Genomic DNA, 20,210 nt, shown 5'->3' with positions numbered 1-20,210 from the left:
TAGTTAAAATAAAATTTAAAATTCATGCAAACATTTTTTTTTCTTAATCATTAGGTTTTTTACCTGATGGGTGGGTGAGAGCTATAGGTAACAAAGCATGAAATTGTATGAACCAATGAAATGACCAAATATACATGTAGCTGAAGAGCTGTCCATAACACATCGGCCTGTCATTATTCAATCCAACAATTTATTACTGTAAAATGTATAACATTTGACTGGGTATACTTTTTAGCGTTTTTGGCGGAAAGCGACTTCTGCTTATTCAAGTACTGTGGTTTCATTAATTTTCAAGGGTATCAATTTTCGTGGATAAAGTGAAAATCACAGTTTCAAGGATACGTAAATTCATGGCCAATGATGTTATCAATTGAATACAAAATGTAAATAAAAATTGCACTTCAATGAACATTTAATTTCGTGGATCAACTAAACAACGAAATCCACGAAAATTGGTATTCAACGAATATTAATGAAACCACAGTACAGACCCTGAAACGTGCTTCTACACCAGTTGCAAGGTTCGGTTCGTTACGCTTTATGAACGGTACGGTTCGCTTTGTGAACGGTACGGTTCGTTTTGTGAACGGTACGGTTCGCTTTGTGAACGGTACGGTACGCTTTGTGAACGGAACGGTTCGCTTCTTGCACGGTACGCTTTGCTAAAAATAGCTGCACGCTTTGTGAACGGTTTGCGCGCTTTATTAATGAGGTAGGCGTGGCCTGAACGCTTTGATTTTTCTCCATATAATTTTGTTGAGTCGATCTACTTCAGCAAGGTGGTAATTATGACAAGAATTTTTCTTTTTTTATATGATATATTACAAAAGAATTTCAATCGATCTATTTAAAATCAGAACGTCCATCCGTTCCCCCGTTTTTGATACGTTGCGTGAACCGTGTACTCAGTGACAACTGGGAAGCGGGGGTAATTTTAATTTTGAACAGTCTGTTATTATAAGTATTTAATTTAGATTAATGTAATCATTCAGATAGATTAAAAGAACTGTTTGACTTTAATCCGATATATTTTTGTTAATTCAGCAAGCTGTCAATGATTTTACAAAGCATCTTGAGTTTTTATTTCTATACATGTACTTAAGTTGAAGTCATTAAATACTTCTAATCCATTTAAAATTGCTATAACAAATTGCCCCGACTTTATTCCAATATTTTTTTTAGTTTATTTTCCTTTATCGTTGTCTTGATTCTCGGCTAGTTTTTATTATTCATAATTCGTATGATCATTCTTTATTGCGTACTACTGTAGTACTATTGCCGATCGCCGATTGCCTTAGTGAATAGACGGTGTAAAATTAATGGATAGATAAGAAATCTTGAAATCAACTGTTACATGTACATGTATATAGTTTTTTGACACGAATTTTTATTCATTTAAATATTAATTCTATGATTTTCTGCACTTGTTTGTATACATAGATCATACCTACATCTAACCCGTCATCGCCTCTCTTATCTGAACTAAGATCGCGTGTATAGTCAAAATATGACTATTAGTTTTTGTTTTTCCGTTAAACTATACATGTTCATGTAACATATTTTATACGATATGTACACAACTGGATATACACAACAAGTCAATATAGACTTTTATGTATATAATGGCGATATTTATCATTCTGTTGAACAAGTGTCCACTCTTCACTGTATGCATGCGATTTAGCTGACGTTTTACAAATGCTGACTAACCTGTTTATATTTTATTTACCTTTTTACACACATACTTGTCGAAAACAGGACACGACAAAATACCCGGTAATCAACAAATGAATGTTAAAAGTTATAAATATATAAGAATTTATCTAGTAGCAAAAATAATACGTCAGCGAGGGAAAACGACTCTGATCGCCAGTATATGAATTATAAGCATGAAATCGGAGAGAAATTATTGTTGAATAATTTAAAATAGGAACAGTCTTTTCAATAGGGATATAAGAAAACATAAAACAAACATAGGTAATCACAGATTACAAAGCTCACCGAGACGAGACATCACCCTTATGAGACTTCACCTTTATGAGACCACCCTTATCATATTAAATGAAAATCATACTTTATGATCTTGGATATTCATGGATTCTGTTTTGACACAACATCGTATATCATCTGTTAAAAAATTGTATGATAATCATATGTTCATATGTTAATCAATACAATAATATAAAATTAAATATTGCATCCTATCATATCTACAACATGTATCATATAATACAATAAAATACCATAATAAACAATGATGAGATATAATATTGTAACATATGATATGACATTGTATTGTGTTAAATGTTATTGTATTAGATCACATAATACAATATCATAATAGATAAAACAATATAGTATTATATTACAATATCATATTACATCATAACATTGAAACATATGATATTATATTGTACAAGAGGCCCATGGGCCACATCGCTCACCTGAGGAACAATAGGTATGATAAAATCAGCTCAATGGAGTCATAATACAAACTATCTGGACAATATACAATAATTCATGTAAATCCTGTATAAATAAAATCCATTTTCCCCTGGATATTCTTATGTTTATAATCATTAGTCCCTTTTCTAACAGGATGATTTTATAGTCATAACATGTGGTGAGTATTGCAGTTCTCAAAAAGATCCCTAACAATAGTTTATATATGGGATATAAACGTACAGTAAACTCTCAACCTTCTCGTGAGGCCAAAGAATTGTCCTGGGGCCAAAGTCTTAACAATTATAAAGAATCACCTGGCTGATTAGTTTCTGAGAAGATTTTTAAAGATTTACCCTATAAATTCCTTTGTTAAACTTTGACCCCCCCCCCCCCATTGTGGCCCCATCCTACCCCTGGGGATCATTATTTTCACAAATTTGAATCTACACTACCTGAGGATGCTTCCACACAAGTTTCAGCTTTCCTGGCGATTAGTTTTTGAGAAGAGGATTTCTAAAGATTTACTCTATATATTCATTTGTTAAACTTCGACCCCCCATTGTGGCCCCATTCTCAGGTGAGCTAAAAAGGTTAAGTTTACAATTCAATAAGTTGGTTTCTGGAAGAACAGATTTTGAAAATTTTCGTAATAAATATTGACAATTTTTTTACTTTTTAAAGCGCTAAGCATAGCTCAGCCCTTTATTGTCGTTAGACTTCAACTTCCGGTGCATCGAATAACCGCCCCCTATAAGCAAAAGTATACATCATTTAAACTGGTTAGGGAACCAGTTTCAGGGGTTTATGCACATAACTGCATGGGCTATTGTGAATCTAATTTACGGGTTATTGTGAAATTAATGTACGGGGCTTACATACATCATTGCAGGGACTGTCATGCAGTGATGAGGAAATATAGTGCGTATACAGAAGCTGAAATGCTATATACATATATCTGTTACATACAGAAGCTGGGTTAGCGCTTTTCAGTACTATCAGTACTTTGATTTAATCTTTAGCTTTTAAGATCTGTGTACAAACATAGAATTGTTAGCAAATCTCTGTATCTTGCTTATAATTCGAAGCAAACACTCAAAAATGGTTAGTAAATAGAAATTGTTAACAATTAAACACAAGAAACATGCACTACATGTATAACAAATAAAGAACACAATTTATTTTTTCGAAATGAATCATATATATACATGTATATACCTACATATTTCCGTAAGCGATATCAAACTCTATTTAAACTGAATAAACTAGAGAAAATGCCGAGCATCTCAACAAAAACCTATTGCATTAATCTACCATTACGCAAAAAATAATGCCGAATTACCGATAGAATGAATTGTATTTCAGTACTCCTACATCAGATTTTGCTTAATTTGCGCAGGTAAACAGTTAACGTAACTGTTTGATTTACCAAAGTCTCTGTTTGATTTGATACGTAGAAATCACGAAATACAGACGACAGTTTCCAGGTTACAAAGCATAAATAATGAAAACGAAACGAAAATCAGAACAAGCTAACATCAACGTCATGTGTGAAAACTGTCAACGCATTGAAATATTTAGCCTCAATTTACTTCACAAAATCGGCACCAATATATTTTTCATGTTTCAAAAATTTCCCTTCATACGCGAACTGTTGCACAACAAGCAAATTCATCATAGTCAGATCGACCCTTTTTCGTATAATGTCATGGCTGCTTTAAACAAAGAACCTCGTTTTAGAAGTATGGAATACGAGTCTTGGTAAAATGGGTAAGCAAAACCGGGCCGTGGCAAAGTAAAAGCCGGGGCAGATCGGCAATCGTCAATTCCAAATACGCATTATTTTGCAGCAATATTTACAGCAAATACAAATATACTGGTCCATCAAATATCCTGAAATTTTAATGGGATTGGCAGATTAATAACTGCTTATCTTTTGTTTTGCCCAGGCCAAGTCTTGTCTACCCATTTTACCGGATGCCGAATCCGAGGCTATTAAACTGATTGAAACACGCCTTTCCTTTATTATTATTTTCGTAATAACTCAGATTTGAAACAGAATTACCACTTAATTTTTGCAATTTATATTTTCCTTCCCATAAGGATAATTTATGCTAAACTACGTTGAATTGGAATCAGTAGTTCTTGAGAAGAAGATTTTTAAAAATGCACCCCCCTTTTTCTACAGTTTCAAGGTTTTCTCCGCTTTGAATACAGATCGGACTTTTATTTCTGCAATTTATATTCGCCCTCCCATAAGGATGCTTTGTGCCAAATTTGGTTGAAATTGGATAAGCGGTTTTAGAGAAGAAGTTCAAAATGTAAAAAGTTTACAGACGGACAGACAGACGGACAGATGGACGGACAGACGGACGGACGATCAGATGGACAAAGGACAAAAAGTGATCAGAATAGCTCACTTGAGCTTTCAGCTCAGGTGAGCTAATAATATAGTATGAGATTGTATGATACTGTATCATTTTTGATACATAATATGATTTTGTAGCATATGATACAATATTATGTGATAAAGTAAAATATTATATAACACAATATTATATTATACATATTGTATCATATAATACAATAATATATTTTACAAAATCATACAATACAATTTCATGTGATGTGATAATATATCATAATATAAACCAATATCATATTATACAATATCGTATGATACGATATTATATAATATTACAGTATCATATTATACAATTTCATGTCATATAATTCTTTATTACAGAAATTAATATCATATTATACAATATCGTATGATACAATATTATAGAATATACAATTTTGTATCATAGGATACAATGTTATATTTTGCAATATCTTATGTAATAGTATCATGTGATAAAATAATAAATTAATAATACAATATAATATTATACAATATTGTATCATAATATACAATACTATACATATCGATATCATGATACAATATCATAACATAAAATATCAAAAAAATTGATACAATATCATATCGTATCATATAACTTTTTATAATATTACATATGATATTATATTGTATCATATTAAACAGTATTGTTTCATACCATACCATACTATATCATAGGAATCATGTTGTTTCATTTATCAACAAACACATCTATCTATCAAGCAGGTTTGAGTGAGGAGATTTCTTTAGCATCCTTGATAATGGAGATCAGGCTCTGCATCTGAAGCAACCTCTGCGTTTCATTTATAATATAGTTAAATCAACTATGCAAGCTATCATCTATAAAACATGTGACCTGTTCCAAAAAAACTAAACCTCATCCAGCATCCGAAACCTATGGCTCAGATTCAGCATTCAAGCCTGTCAGGTGCATCAGTATACATAAGACGCATCTCCATTCAAGTTTGGTGAAGTTCAGACCAGTAATAACTAAGATATCATCATCAGAGGACACTAGCAATTAAAACCTTAACCTGCTCCAGCATCTGCAACCTTTGGCTTAGATTCAACATCCATGCCTGTCAGGTGCATCTGTATCATAAGACACACCATCCATTCAAGTTTCATGAAGTAAGGACCTGTAATAACTAAGATATATTTTTTAGCATCCTTGATAATGGAGATCAAGCTCTGCATCTGAAGCTTCCTCTGTGATTCATTCATATTACAGTTTAATCAACTATGCAAGTTTGAAATAATACTATTATCTATTAAACATGTGACCTGATCCAAAAAACCATATCCAGCATCTGAATCCTATGGCCCAGACTCAGCATTCAAGCCTGTCAGGTGCATCAGTATCATAAGACGCACCATCCATGGAAGTCTGGTGAAGTTAGGACAAGTAATAACTAAGGTATAATCATCAGAGGGCACCTGTTTCAAAAACTTTAACCAGCTCTAAAAACCTTAACCTCCTCCAGCATCCGATACCTATGGCTCAGATTCAGCATTCAAGCCTGTCTGGTGCATCAGTATCATAAGACGCACCATCCATGGAAGTCTGGTGAAGTTAGTACAAGTTGTAACCAAGATATAATCATCAGAGGGCACCTGCAACAAAAACTTTAACCAGCTCCAAAAACCTTAACCTCCTCCAGCATCCGAAACCTATAGCTCAGATTCAGCACTCAAGCCTGTCTGGTGCATCAGTATCATAAGACACACCATCCATGCAAGTTTGGTGAAGTACGGACCTGTAGTAACTTAGATAATGCTATCAACGGGCACCTGCAACAAAAACTTTAACCTGCTCCAAAAACCTTAACCTCCTCCAGGATCCGAAACCTATAGCTCAGATTCAGCACTCAAGCCTGTCTGGTGCATCAGTATCATAAGACACACCATCCATGCAAGTTTGGTGAAGTACGGACCTGCAGTAACTTAGATATTGCTATCAAAGGGCACCTGCAACAAAAACTTTAACCTGGTCCAACAACCTTAACCTCCTCCAGCATCTGAAATTTAGGACTCAGAATCAGCATCCAAGTCTTTCAAGTCCATAAGTAGGTCCAGATGCATCATCCATGCAAGTTTGGTGAAGATAGGACAAGTAATAGCTTAGATACAGGACCTGCAACAAAAACTTTAACCAGGTCCGGACGCCGACGCCGACGCCGAGGGTATAGCATAAGCTCCCCCTGACTTCGTCTCGGTGAGCTAAAAACGTTTCATTCGATAATTTTCTTCTAGCCATATAGGAGGAGCCAAGTAGCACGCGGCGCGTGGCGTGATCTGTACTGTTATACTTAAACTGATTGACAGGCGAAGCACGTGGAGTCCTGAGATAAAATCCCGCTCAAATGACCAACTAAAGAAACCTAAAGCGAAATTTTAAATAAGAAAGTTCAGGGATAAAATTTTAATTTAAATATTATAATCAACACACAAGTTCTCTCCCTCTCTCTTTCTCTCTCTCTCTCTCTCTCTCTGAGGGTGTATGTGATTGTGTGCAAACCATTTGGAATTATTAGATTTTTATTTGTATGAATTGAATTCATTTATTTTAGACTCATTGTTTTCACAACGATTTCAACACAATGACTAAAAGTTTGTACAACGGACGATGTACATAAAGATTGATCTCGACGGTTAAAATTTCGACGCTATTTCACATCACACATATAAGATTGAAAATAAATTTTAAAAGAGCTGTGTTTGTGCTTACATTTACTTGTTATCTCATTCAACTATTTATGATTTAATTAATCATTTTTTTTGGTACATTAATGTACCCCGTAAATGATATTTTTATCGCAAGTTAATATGTAAAAATCCCGCATGTATAGAGTCACTGAATTGTTCCACGGATCCATGCGCCGATAGTCTTTCGTGTAGTTGTTTGTGTCCATTTCTACAGACGGTTCTTTTGTTTTTTAGAGATTAAGAAAAGCCATGAAACTAACAAAGTAGAAGTAAGATATATTCAGACTATACACACGACAGATTGTGATGAGTAACCTAACAGGTGCCCGTGGAAAGGTGTGAATACCGGCATCTTGTGTACACCTATTTAAGCGTCCAAATATACAGAGTTAGTTGTAAAGTACAATAACTGCTAAAAACCAAAGAAAGACAATAACACCTGTTGTGTATAGAACCAAAGATCAGCTTCTGTACACGTGTTTCGCACGAGTGATTTTTGTTCATGTGAAATCACGATGCCATTTCCAGCTATGCGGGAAATAAAGTTGAAAGTTATTTCATGGAATGCGTGTACTTTTTTCCCGCTCAATGCTTGCATTTAATGCATAAGGATTTTGTACATGTATTTATTTACAATTCATCATACATGTATGAGTGATTTTTTGTTTATTTATTGGTACATAAATAGCTCAAGAACAATTCACTCGAGTCACCGGTAATATGTAGTTGTCATTTACATTTTCTGGGTCTGCGTAACTAAAGTCGACATTTTTTTTTATTTAAAAAGGATATAAAATTATAAATAGATATATATCAACCTTATTTAGCCATAGTGTATATATATATATTTCTAAACAAACGCTACTTTTCTAACGTTTCGGGTAACGAGATATCTCTCTCTCTCTCTCTCTCTCTCTCTCCCGAGAATCACTTAAAGCTATGTAAAGTCCAGTATGTACCCAATGTTTCAAACATTTCATAAAAATAATCAAAATAGTATAACCACTGATTGTGTGAACGTTAATAGTTTACAATGTTTAAGAAATCGGCGATGGAAGTTTTGTCGAAAAAAAAAGAAATGGTTACGGTCTAAGAAAGGAACTATTTTTGTGACTGTTTTAATAAGAATAACAGTTTTAAATCTTAGTATGTGTTATCTAATCCCGTACAAAAAATCTAGCAAAATATTGAACTTATCTGGTCAGCGATAATCTCCGTCCGTATTCATCGAAAGACATTAGGTCAATAAGCCATATATGGAAGTTGCATGCTTATTGCACGGTACGGTACGCTTTTTTGTCCGTCTGGAGGCGGGTCTTGCATAAATTATCTTGCACGCTTTTTGCACGGTACGGTTCGCTTTGTGAACGGTACGGTTCGCTTTGTGAACGGTATGGTTCGTTTTGTGAACGGTACAGTACACTTTGTGAACGGTACGTTTCGTTTTGTGAACGGTACGGTTAGTTTCTTGCACGGAACGGTACGGTTCGTTTTAGAGGTGTAGTAGCACGTTTCAGGGTCTGTACATCGCTAAATGCCTTTGATATAATTATGTATTAGAATAAGTACATTCAGAAAAACGTCAATTCAAATCCATGCTAACTTATCGAAAAATCATTTTCCGCCAAATATTGTACATGCTAAATATAATATGTTTACAGTATCAATGACATATGATTCCGAGAAATTATTGTTCAATTGATCAATCAAGGAGTAAAAATAACCCTGTATACAGTATTTGAATCAATGAATTTGATACATTAACAACAAGGCATGAAAATTTTAAGAAAAATCCTTTGGTTTATTTTTGGGGTTCTTTTCAAATACAATGTAGTGCTTGATTTAGGGAAATCTTGACTCAATATATGAGTCACCATACAAACAAAACATGTATTACAGTCAATGAATTCGATGAATTCATAGAATGAACAGGAAGTCCAATTTCCTCTTCATCACATGGTCAAAGTTGAATCAAAATATCAGTTGCAATTTATGAAACATGGAAATGAAAATGCATGAGCAATTTTCTTGATGAAAGTACTAGCACAACAGTTTACAAGAAAGGCAAAGTAATTTCCTATGAAATGATGGTCAACCTCAAAATCTAAGTATCAAGCAATTTATCTCCCTTTCAATCCTGATAAATCTCTGAATCCAAGCCATTAATTCCCACTTTCAATGTAAATATATTCAGGTTAATAACCAAATCCAGAGTTACATATTTATTACCCAATAATGTTACAATTATGATGAGCAAAAGCCAGTTATCTTTTCTGAGTCATAGTATAAAACCATCTAACTCCCCATCAAATATTAATGAATTTCATTATAATAACCAAATCCATAGTTACAGATATATTCTCTGATAAAATAATGTTATAAGTAAAATCACTAGTTATCTCCCCTAACAGGGTGCTGATTCTCCTTAAATTTACCTCTTTATGCCCGCTTCCTGTTTCTGCTTCCTCTTGTCATCTACCACTGTGTCCTTCAGAATGACACTGGTTGTCAAGGAGCCATCACTCTTCATCTCACCTTTGACCCCGACGACCTCAATCATGAACTGACCGAGGGCCTGATCAGCTGATCGAGAATTCTGACCATCTGTTGTCTAAAGAAGTAAAAAACTAACAAGTAGCAATGGTGTTTATCCAAGGAGACAAAGCAAATATTTTCTCTTACTCTCTTTATTTATCTCTCTCACAAGACTGTATAGATTTTCCTCATTCTCTAAAAAGCTTTAGTTCTCTCTCTCTCTCTCTCTCTCTCTCTCTCTCTCTCTTTCCTTCACTCACCAGTGTACTTTCCCCTGAGTACAGTGTGGCTGACAGAGAGTTGATCTGGAACTGGAACTTGAGCTGAGTGTGGAGCTTATATGTATCCGACTGCTCCGGAGGGGTCAAAGTTATAGCAGGGGCACCAGCTGTCAAAGGAGATAATTTTTTAACACCACAGGTATTGACAATAATATATGCAATTTACCATTTTTAAATTAAAAAAATCACACATGGTACATAACTATTTCATTGCCAAATAAAAAAAAGTAGATTTTTATAAATTACATCAACCTAACATACCTGTGGTGGTTTTCTCTGTATCAACGGTTTGACCTTGGGCCGGGGTCATTTCTGTGTCCTTGACCTTTGATGATCCAGCAACTGTGTCAGACTTCTGACCTTCAGACAAGTTGTCACTGAGCAAGGTCATAATGACTTTGTAGTCACCTTGACTCATGGTCGCCTAAAAATTGCAGGCATAATTTTATCAGGTACATGTACTGTAACATGGATTGTCTGTAAGATTATGAATTTTTGCCTTTTCAATACATAATAAAGATACTCTTTTTATCATTTAATTCATGATATCAAAATACAAACATCTCTCAAAAAAAACAATGCCACATATTGATTGGTTTCCTTGTTGTTTTTTTATGATCTTGACCTTTGAAAAACTTCTTTGTGACCTTGACCTTTGATCTAACTATTTTGATCTTGACCTCAAACTGACCTCTATGCTCTCCAGCTGACCACCGATATCCACGGCAGGGATTTCCTTGTACCATCCAAACGCCAGGTTCCTGGTAACAGACAGGTTAAGCGATACCGGTTCTAAAACTAGGCACTGTCCCACCACTTCCTTCTCTGTGCTCAACTCCGCTCTGAAAATGACCAAAAGCTCTATGACTTGGTATCTTTTGGAATGGCAATAAAACTACTTTCAAAATGCTCTCAAGATGTTGTTAGGGATATACATGCATTTGATATGGTTGTAACAAGTGAATTCTGAATTTCGTTACCATTGAGAAAAAAAGAACATAAAGTGAAGCTTTCTGATTCTAAACTAGAACTGTCCTAATGGGACTAATACCCCCGCTAGGCTAATTTCAAATGGGACAAATAATTGAATTGAATAATAATTAAGGTTTGGAACACATACCCAAAAAAAATTCTAGAATTGTAAAAAAAAAAAAAATAGTTAACAAAGAAAAATTAAAATCAAAATTGTCAGAATTTCACTGTAAATACATATCTATAACAGTAATACATTTGCAAATGTATGTATTTGATGATATATTTTTTTAATTTAATTGATTTAAAGAAAAACCAACAAAATGACAATAACCCCTCCCTTTGCAGTGAATAGAAATACTGGTAGCCAAGCAATGCTCTTCTGTTGATAAAACTTTCAATATCTTTCTAATAAGAGTCTTGACAGATGCAATTAGTTGTTTCAAATTTTCCTCACTTTCTCCTATGGCACAATTGAACTCCATATCAGAAAATTGATCCCATAGGACTATGATTTTCTTTGATGAGCTTGTTAAATTTAATAAACTCCCAAAACATTACCATAATTACCATACTATGTAAAAATATGTAAAAAAAAAAAAAAAAAAAGAAAATTTAATATTACAAACAATTTTAAAATTGCCAAAACACTACAATCATATCAGTAATTTTGAATTTCATTTAAATTAATGCCCAATAGGGTCACTTCATCAAATTACTTGACAAATAAATTTAAACAACCTCTAAAAATAGTTTAACTTCTTTATTAATAATTATATTATTTATTTCCTTATAATGATAGACCTTTTGGTTTACATGAAACAGTTTTAAAATAGCCCCAAAACCATCACCCATTTTACAGATTATCAATTTCCCCTAAACACATGCTCCATCTGAGCCATGGCTCAGATAATGGCTCCCTTGGGACAAATGAATTCAGCCACACTTGTCTTTGATGTTCTCATTAGCTCCTAAGAATTTATCATTGACAAAAAAAACTTTGCATTGTCAGTTGATAGAATAATTATAAAAAATAATTTTTTTTTTTATTAATTAAGACATAAAGACAAAAAACTCCATCTGGATGTATTTATATAAATATATTTTAGACTGTTTTCTATTAATTAATTAATAAAATCTGTAAGGATTACCTCCCTTACTTTTCAACAATAGTGTACAATATATAGAATAAGGAAAATGAATACTGTCATAAAATCATTAAATCTTGTCTGATCTTAAAAAAAATTGCAGGTGCACATCTTCAGATGGTGTTCAACATATGTACAAATTTTCAAACTGTTCCATGCAGTAATAAAAAATTCTATAGGGGGGACAAAGTTGCGTCTACAGACAGACGGACAGACGGACAGACGGACAGACGGACAGACGGACAGGGTGAAACCAATATACCCCCCTAAACTTCGTTTGCGGGGGTATAAATATAATTCCAAATTTGACTTTCTTTTAAGCATGATTTCATTATCAGGCTTTGCGGCTTATCATTTTTCTTCATTACTAACCGAGCAACTTTCAGTGACTTCAGATCAATCTTCATTGCGTCCAGAACAGCAGGAATTTTGGCGTCTGTCTTGAAAGGACTGAATGAATTACTGACGTGAAGATGTCCAAAGTCCACCATTAAGACATTCAAGGAATCGGAACGCTGAGGAACTAGGATAACTGGGGCGCTCATGGAGACCTTGATTGAGACACGTGGTGATTTCTCTGCTAACTGGGCCATGGCGACCTTTGCACTCTCTGTCACGGCCTCGGACGCCTCGCGTACTTTCCCCTTGGCGGCCTCAATCTGACTTTCTAGCTCTTCTACTTGGAAGCCATTCAGGTATTCCTGTTTAGAGACGTATGATTTGTAAAGAAATCTTTTTATGTTTCAAATGTTGAAGATCAGGTGTAGATCTTACAGACAAGTTGTCAATTCTATAAAGTTAACATAGATTACCAGTAAATCGCTGACAAATCTCATCAGAAACACTCCTCTAATACATCCAAGCTGGACATCCACGCTCGTGTCGACACATGACATGTCGGAGTATTTATCACCCTCTGTCGCATTATTGTAAATCGTCAGGTTCAGCTTCAACACAGCATCACCCTTAATTTCTACAATCTGTAAAATACATCATCTAGTACTAATAACACCATACATTGCAATGAAAACTGTTTCTAGCACAAACACTGCTCTCTTAAGTATACAGAGACTGCTCCCTTACTCTAACTTAAAGACTGATCCCTTTGAGCCTCTCACTTAAAGACTGCTTGCTTTCTGTTATTAACATAAATACTGATCCCTTAGTCCAAAAGACTGATCCCTGATAATGCCTGCTTACCTTCGGATACTTTGTTTTTGTATTGGAGTCATACACAGTGACCTCCCTTAGTTCTGACGTTACAACAGTCTTGCTGTCCTGTATCACTACACCTGCTGATATACCTGTAAAACACACCTGTATGTCATGAACTGCATGAAAGGTGATATTTTCCATCAAATACTTTCTCATAAAATTCAATATGTACACAAAGTTAGTGCATTCATTGTTTCATTATTGAATATTGAGATTTGATTATTATCTAAAGAGCATACATTTTTTGTGATGATCAATGAAATCAATGCTCATCAAAGTAAGAGATAAAGTAACAGTTTGAACAGGGAAATCAATTGATGTACACTAATTGACATATACTTGCTACTTTGTGTTTTCACAATACCCACAAAAACTAATGCCCATTATTCACATCAACACAAGTACTGTAAATAAACACTAACCCAAAAGCATATCTTTTAATATTGTTCTGAATGAGTTAAGATGCTGATCTTTCTTACCATTGATCCTGGCATTTGTTATGACGGTGTTATTTGTACACACTGCGACTCCAAATCCCTCCAGCTCAGCCGTCACACGGAGGTTTATCCTCTCTGTATCCTTAACTTTCCCTGCAAAACATTATACTTATATACATACATAGAATTTCTAAATACAAAGAATCAGAGGTTTCTATATTGCATACTAAGGGAACCAATCATGGACCTCACCAATGGTAAACGTCATGTGTTACTGCACTATCTACCTTTCCTGTCTGAGTTTGTTCTAACTTTATAATGTAAACACTGACCTTTTCGCCACATTAATCTTATTTTTACACAGATGACCTCTTTTCGACATCATAATGATATTTTTTTTTTAACTTTAATCTCATTTATACCCTAGATTTTATCTTTGTAAGAAACTTTGACCTTTCTCTGATAAATCTGACCTTGAACTTTTGAACTTGATGACCTACCTTTTTTCTGTGACCCCTTTGACCCAGCCTGTTTATCTTTTGCGGTCTTTGATTGTTCCTCTTTCTTTTTCTGGGCATCTGCGTTGGTCTTTGCTTCCTTGGTCGGAGATTCTTCAACCTAAAAATTAACATAAACAAAGCTTTCAAAAAAGAGTGACACTGTTTTATTTTATGATCAAACATCAAGTTTTGGTTTTTTTTAGACAGCAACATGTAACTGTTAAAAGATTTATACAGATAAAAATTATTAGACTCAGTTAACAAGACTTCTCATAAATGTGAACATGTCGAAACTGAAATCGAGACTATCATAAATATTTACATCTCATTTTTTTAAATTCAGTTCTAAATCCAAAAAATTTCAGGGGTGTAGATGGGAGGACTGGGGGAAGGTTATCCTTTTTCCCTATTTTGAGGGGGGATCATTTTACATCACAAAATAAATCAAGAAAATGGAATACAGTTTATGTCTTATACCTGCAAACTCTTCTGCAGTTGAGCTGCAAACTTCATCACACTAAGCAGTGCCTCCTGGTGAAGCAGTACTTCAAGGGAGGTAAATGTTACACCGATCTTCTGCTCCGTGTTCTCAAACGTCGATTCAAACTCAGGTCCCTCTGGATCAGCCTGATCAAACAGTCAACACAGTTTGAAAAATCACAAATATTACAAAAATGAGGGAAGATTTCATGACACTAAAATAATATGTTTTACGGTGCGACCGTTGGGGCGAGCACAGCATGTGATCAAACAATGAATTATAATAAATTAATAAAATAAAATTAACAACGTGAAATTTGAATGCCAAAAAATAAAACATACCAATTTTTCAGTAAATTTTCATTATTCATAGTTTATAAGATTTGTTATAATTTATTTATTTATATGTAGAACAATAGTTTAATCTCAGATACAATGTTGTTAGATAATAAAGATTTTAATATATAAATATTCATTGCACTGCATCTCCTCTTTTAAAGTGATTGTGATTATGATTGATTGATTGATTTCCCCCCTTTTTTTTTGCAGTAGACATTTTTTCTTAAACTTACATATAAAACTTGACTCATCATAGAGCTCCCCCCATGCTAAATTTTTTTTCATTTTTGTCAATTTATACATAGAAAATCGACTTACCATGGATTTGCCCCTCCACTTAAAAAAAATAATTAATGTTTAATTTTATTTTTAATTTACGCTTAAAAATATTTGCTTAATATCATGTTAAAAGAACATGTTGTTGTCCCCCCCCCCCCCCCCCCCCCCCCCCCCCCCCCCGCATGTAATAAATGGAAGTGAAAATAAAGAAACCATTGAACTGCTAAAGAGCTGAAGGATTAGAATTTTCATGATTTATTTTTCTTTTTGCTTGCAAAGATTTTTTGGATGAGGCTGCCATCCACCCACCCACCCCCTTTAAAAAAAGGCGCTGCTACGTATAACGTTACGTTTCAGGAAATTACCGTAATTATAGTGAATAAAATATTTGTGAGCATTCATCCAAATTAGTGCAATTTACAACTGTTTCCTGTATCTGAAGAAATGCCCTTATTCGTCAGCTGTTCTTTATCTTAGCCTTTGCAAGATTTTAAGAGGATTTTGGTCATTTCAGCAGATTTACAATAACTTCAATTAGAGTAATTTCCCCTTATCAGTGCTTATTGTGACGTCAAAGCTGACGTTGGTTTAGTGTCGTCTTACTCTTTAAAACTCCCCTGAGAAATAAAAGTATGCGAAGTATACTGTTTTATTTACTTAAAAAGCATGATGTTCTTAAAATTACACATCTTATAAGCTTTTCAAAGGTTTTACTTTGATTCTCGGGAGAACGTGATGTTGGAACGTGAGGTTGGAAACCATTGGTACTATGAATTGTGGGTCAAAATTTACTGACTCCGAAAAAATATATCGGATCAATGTGTAAACGTTTGTGACGTCACACGATTATTTTTGATTGAAAGTGTACCGAGGTGAACTTTAGAGGTAACATTGACTGTATGTCGCTTACATCGTTATTGTTTTTACTGTCTAAATTTGTCTTGCTGATTCTCGTGAGAGTGTGAAGTGATAAAAATTGCCATGATTACAGGGAACTACTGGGACGATTAAAACGATGCATTACTGGTCCGATTTACTGACGCCAAAAAAATCCGATGAATGAATGTGCAACTAGTCCAAATTTTCTATTCACACACGCCTTGCCGGTAGAGCTCGCTTTGCGCCGGCGCTGCGCGCCGGCGAGCTGCGCTCGCTATTAAAATAATATATGCATTGTGATTAACTTTAAAAAAATTATGTTAAGAACAGCTTTAATTAATGTTCCAAAATTTAACTCAGTTTTATCATGCATTGTATTATTTTATTGCAATATCTTTTAACCAATCAATTTCTCAGACAATTATTCAATGGTGGTTCTTAAACATGGCATGGGGCGATCAATATGGACACAGAAAAAGGTGTTGGTGAAACTGACCTTGTGGAAGGTGAAGGTCAGTAGACGTGTCTCCTCATTAGTAGGCGTGTTAATCAAGTTAATCAGAGGTCCGCCCTCAAGCACTGTCAAAGCAAGGAAAATAATTAAATCTAGAATCTGACCATTACAAATTGTATCAAGATAATAAGAATGGGAACAGATTTATAAAGTTTTGGTTTGGCATCACAATCCTATAGTTACTGAATCAGATGAGTATAATCTGGCTTATTGGAATGTACTAATTAGTCTCAGAGTAACTTTATCTGAATGTCTTTGGATTATATAATCACTGCAAATTTTATATCTTCATCTTCCCATCTTTGAACACAAGGTAATATTAATCTCACAAAGAAAATTGCATTAGAAATTGAACTAAATGCTAAAATATTATCAGAAATTACTATCCTACTAAATATAAATGTTAAAGGATAAAGCGATATTTACCTCTCATTATCATAAAACTCAATACAGTAAAACACGCTTAAAATGAAGTGCCAGGGACGGGTGATTTTACTTCGTTATAATCGAAAATCGATAAATCGGTCAAGTTAAAAACATATTATACAGTCTCAAGGAATGAAAATCACTTCGCTGTAAGCGTCAATTCATTGTAAGCGTGTTAGCTATAACTGTGTTTTACTGTATATATATATGCCAAAGAATGTTTTCTGATTATATTATAGAATGATTTCAATATCAGTGTAACATTGGAAACTAACTGCTGATGTCATAGTAATAATTTGTTACTGTAACTTTTTTTAAGGCTGGAGAATACCTGATGATGCCATGCTATCAATTTGTTACTATATTTAACACTGGAGTTTACCTGATGATGTCAAAGAATCAAGTTGTTGATTCAAACTTTCTGTGGCTGTTGGAACATGCAATAAAAATATAATGTCACTCAAAAAGCTAACAAACAAAGAACAAGTGAAAACAAAATAAAACGGCATCATAATATGTGTTAGTTGTAGGAAAGAATGTAAAATAGTGATCTGGAATGAAAAGAGCTCTGAGAAAGAGAGAGAGAGAGAGAGAGAGAGAGAGAGAGAGAGAGAGAGAGATGGAAAGGTAGAGGGAGGTTGGTAAAATTAATGAGACTTAACGAGGGAGTAAGGAGGGTAAAATAAGTTTTACAGAGTTTAATAAAAAGAGGAGAGAAAAAATCAAGAGCAAATGAAGATACAAATGTGAGAGAGAGCAAATGAAAGAGAACAAGAGGCCCAGGGGCCACATCGCTCACCTGAGCAACAATTGTCTTAATTCTGATCAAATTAGCATTACAGTATCAAAATATCTTGACAACTAAGTACAGTAGATCTTGCTAAAAAAAAATTGAAAATCTGCAAATTTTTATCCACCTCTTTTTTTTGGTAAATACCTAGCTGCAGGACTGTAGCTCCCGGTCTGAAAAAATTCGGATGGACGACCTGGGAGCTACAGTGCCTCCCATAGTAAAAAACTGCAATTTACAGCGCACAAAAAATTGCGCTAAGTTTGGACTTATTAACCTTATTTTCACACAAATTCTGTAAAAATAATTAGAACCATAAAATTCTTCAGCAAATTTACTACTGATATCATCACTTAACTTGCCTCAGACCTTCTCTTAAACATGATAAATGAAGTATGTTAATTTACGTCGAGATCGAGAGTCGCCATTTTTAAATGTAAACAAACATGCACCACTTTTAATTGACAGGGCTGGGGATGGTGTTTAAAAGAATATCAGAGGCAAGTGAAGTGACAATATCTGTAGTAAAATGTCCGAGGAATTTTTTGGGATTAAATATTTGTACAGAATGTGATCGTAGATGAGATTAATCAGTCAAAACCTAGCGCATTTTTTTGTGCGCCGTAAATTGCAGTTTTTTACTATGGGAGGCACTGTAGCTCCCAGGTCGTCCATCCGAATTTTTTCAGACCGGGAGCTACAGTCCTGCAGCTAGTAAATACCAAGCCCCTTTTGTTGTTGTACCTGTAAGAAGATTTTTCTCTATCCTATATACCCCTACCCCCCATTTCGTGGCCCCACTTTTCTCTAGGGAATCATGGTTTCATCAAACTTAAATCTGCATAACCTGTGCTTTCACACATAGTACTGAGTTTTGTACTGAAAACTTTCCCAGAATATTTTTTAAGATTTTCTCTATATATTCCTATGTAAAAATTCAAACCGCCATCATGGCCCCGCACTACCACTAGGGACTGTGATTTTGAAAACTTGAATTTACACTACCCAAGGATGCCTGTACACAACTTTAAGCTTTTCTGGCCAAATAGTCTTTAAAAAGAAGATATTTAAAGATTTTCTCAATATATTCCTATGTAAAAATTCATCCCCCATTGTGGCCTCACCCTACCCCTGGACTATTATTTAAACAAACTTGAATCTATATGATCTGGGGATGCTTCCACTCAAATTTGGGCTTTCCTGGCCTAATAGTTTTGAGAAGAAGATTTTTAAAGATTTTCTCTATTTATAAAAATTCATCCCCCATTGTGGTCCAGCCCTACCCCCAGGGACCATGATTTGAACAAACTTAAATCTACATTATCTGAGGATGGTTACACACCAATTTGAACTTTCTTGGCCAAATAGTTATTAAAAGAATTTTTTTAAAGATTTTCTCTATATATTCCTGTATAAAATTTATCCCCAAATTGTGGCCCCACCCTACCCTGAGGGACCATGATTTGAACAAACTTGAATCTACACTATCTGAGGATGCTGCCATTTTAATTTTAGCTTTTCTGGCCTAATAGTTTTTGAAAAGAAGATTTTTAAAGATTTTCTCTATATATTCCTATGTTAAACTTGATCCCCCAATTGTGGCCCCACCCTACCCACAGGGACTATGATTTGAACAAACTTGAATCTACACTATCTGAGGATGCTTCCACTCAAATTTGAGCTTTCCTGGCCTAATAGTTTTTGAAAAGAAGATTTTTAAAGATTTTCTCTATATATTCCTATGTAAAACTTGATCCCCTAATTGTGGCCCCACCCTACCCCCAGGGACTATGATTTGAACAAATTTGAATCTACACTATCTGAGGATGCTTCCATTTTAATTTGAGCTTTCCTGGCCTAATA

At 34.4% G+C, this 20,210-nt stretch overlaps 1 protein-coding gene across 6 annotated transcripts in view; it reads right to left on the bottom strand.

The window, feature by feature from the left end:
• Positions 1 to 20,210, bottom strand: part of LOC128170585 (intermembrane lipid transfer protein VPS13A-like) — an 87,691-nt gene that overhangs the window by 47,378 nt on the left and 20,103 nt on the right. For 5 of the 6 annotated variants that reach the window (XM_052836360.1, XM_052836365.1, XM_052836361.1 and 2 more), the window contains 13 exons: positions 17,940 to 17,984; positions 17,114 to 17,196; positions 15,118 to 15,267; positions 14,641 to 14,758; positions 14,183 to 14,293; positions 13,689 to 13,792; positions 13,301 to 13,468; positions 12,861 to 13,189; positions 11,060 to 11,210; positions 10,630 to 10,792; positions 10,348 to 10,475; positions 9,988 to 10,163; positions 64 to 81 (listed from right to left, as the gene is read on the bottom strand). In XM_052836360.1, the coding sequence (XP_052692320.1) occupies positions 64 to 81; positions 9,988 to 10,163; positions 10,348 to 10,475; positions 10,630 to 10,792; positions 11,060 to 11,210; positions 12,861 to 13,189; positions 13,301 to 13,468; positions 13,689 to 13,792; positions 14,183 to 14,293; positions 14,641 to 14,758; positions 15,118 to 15,267; positions 17,114 to 17,196; positions 17,940 to 17,984 (1,744 nt within the window). The remainder of the gene's footprint in view (positions 1 to 63; positions 82 to 9,987; positions 10,164 to 10,347; positions 10,476 to 10,629; positions 10,793 to 11,059; positions 11,211 to 12,860; positions 13,190 to 13,300; positions 13,469 to 13,688; positions 13,793 to 14,182; positions 14,294 to 14,640; positions 14,759 to 15,117; positions 15,268 to 17,113; positions 17,197 to 17,939; positions 17,985 to 20,210) is intronic. The other variant, XM_052836362.1, reaches the window with a different exon arrangement.

This window comes from Crassostrea angulata, chromosome 2 (assembly GCF_025612915.1).
Source record: "Crassostrea angulata isolate pt1a10 chromosome 2, ASM2561291v2, whole genome shotgun sequence".
Lineage (NCBI taxonomy): Eukaryota > Metazoa > Mollusca > Bivalvia > Ostreida > Ostreidae > Magallana > Magallana angulata.
The sequence above is the reverse complement of the archived record's forward strand: the minus strand, read 5'-3'. Positions and strand labels throughout refer to the sequence as shown.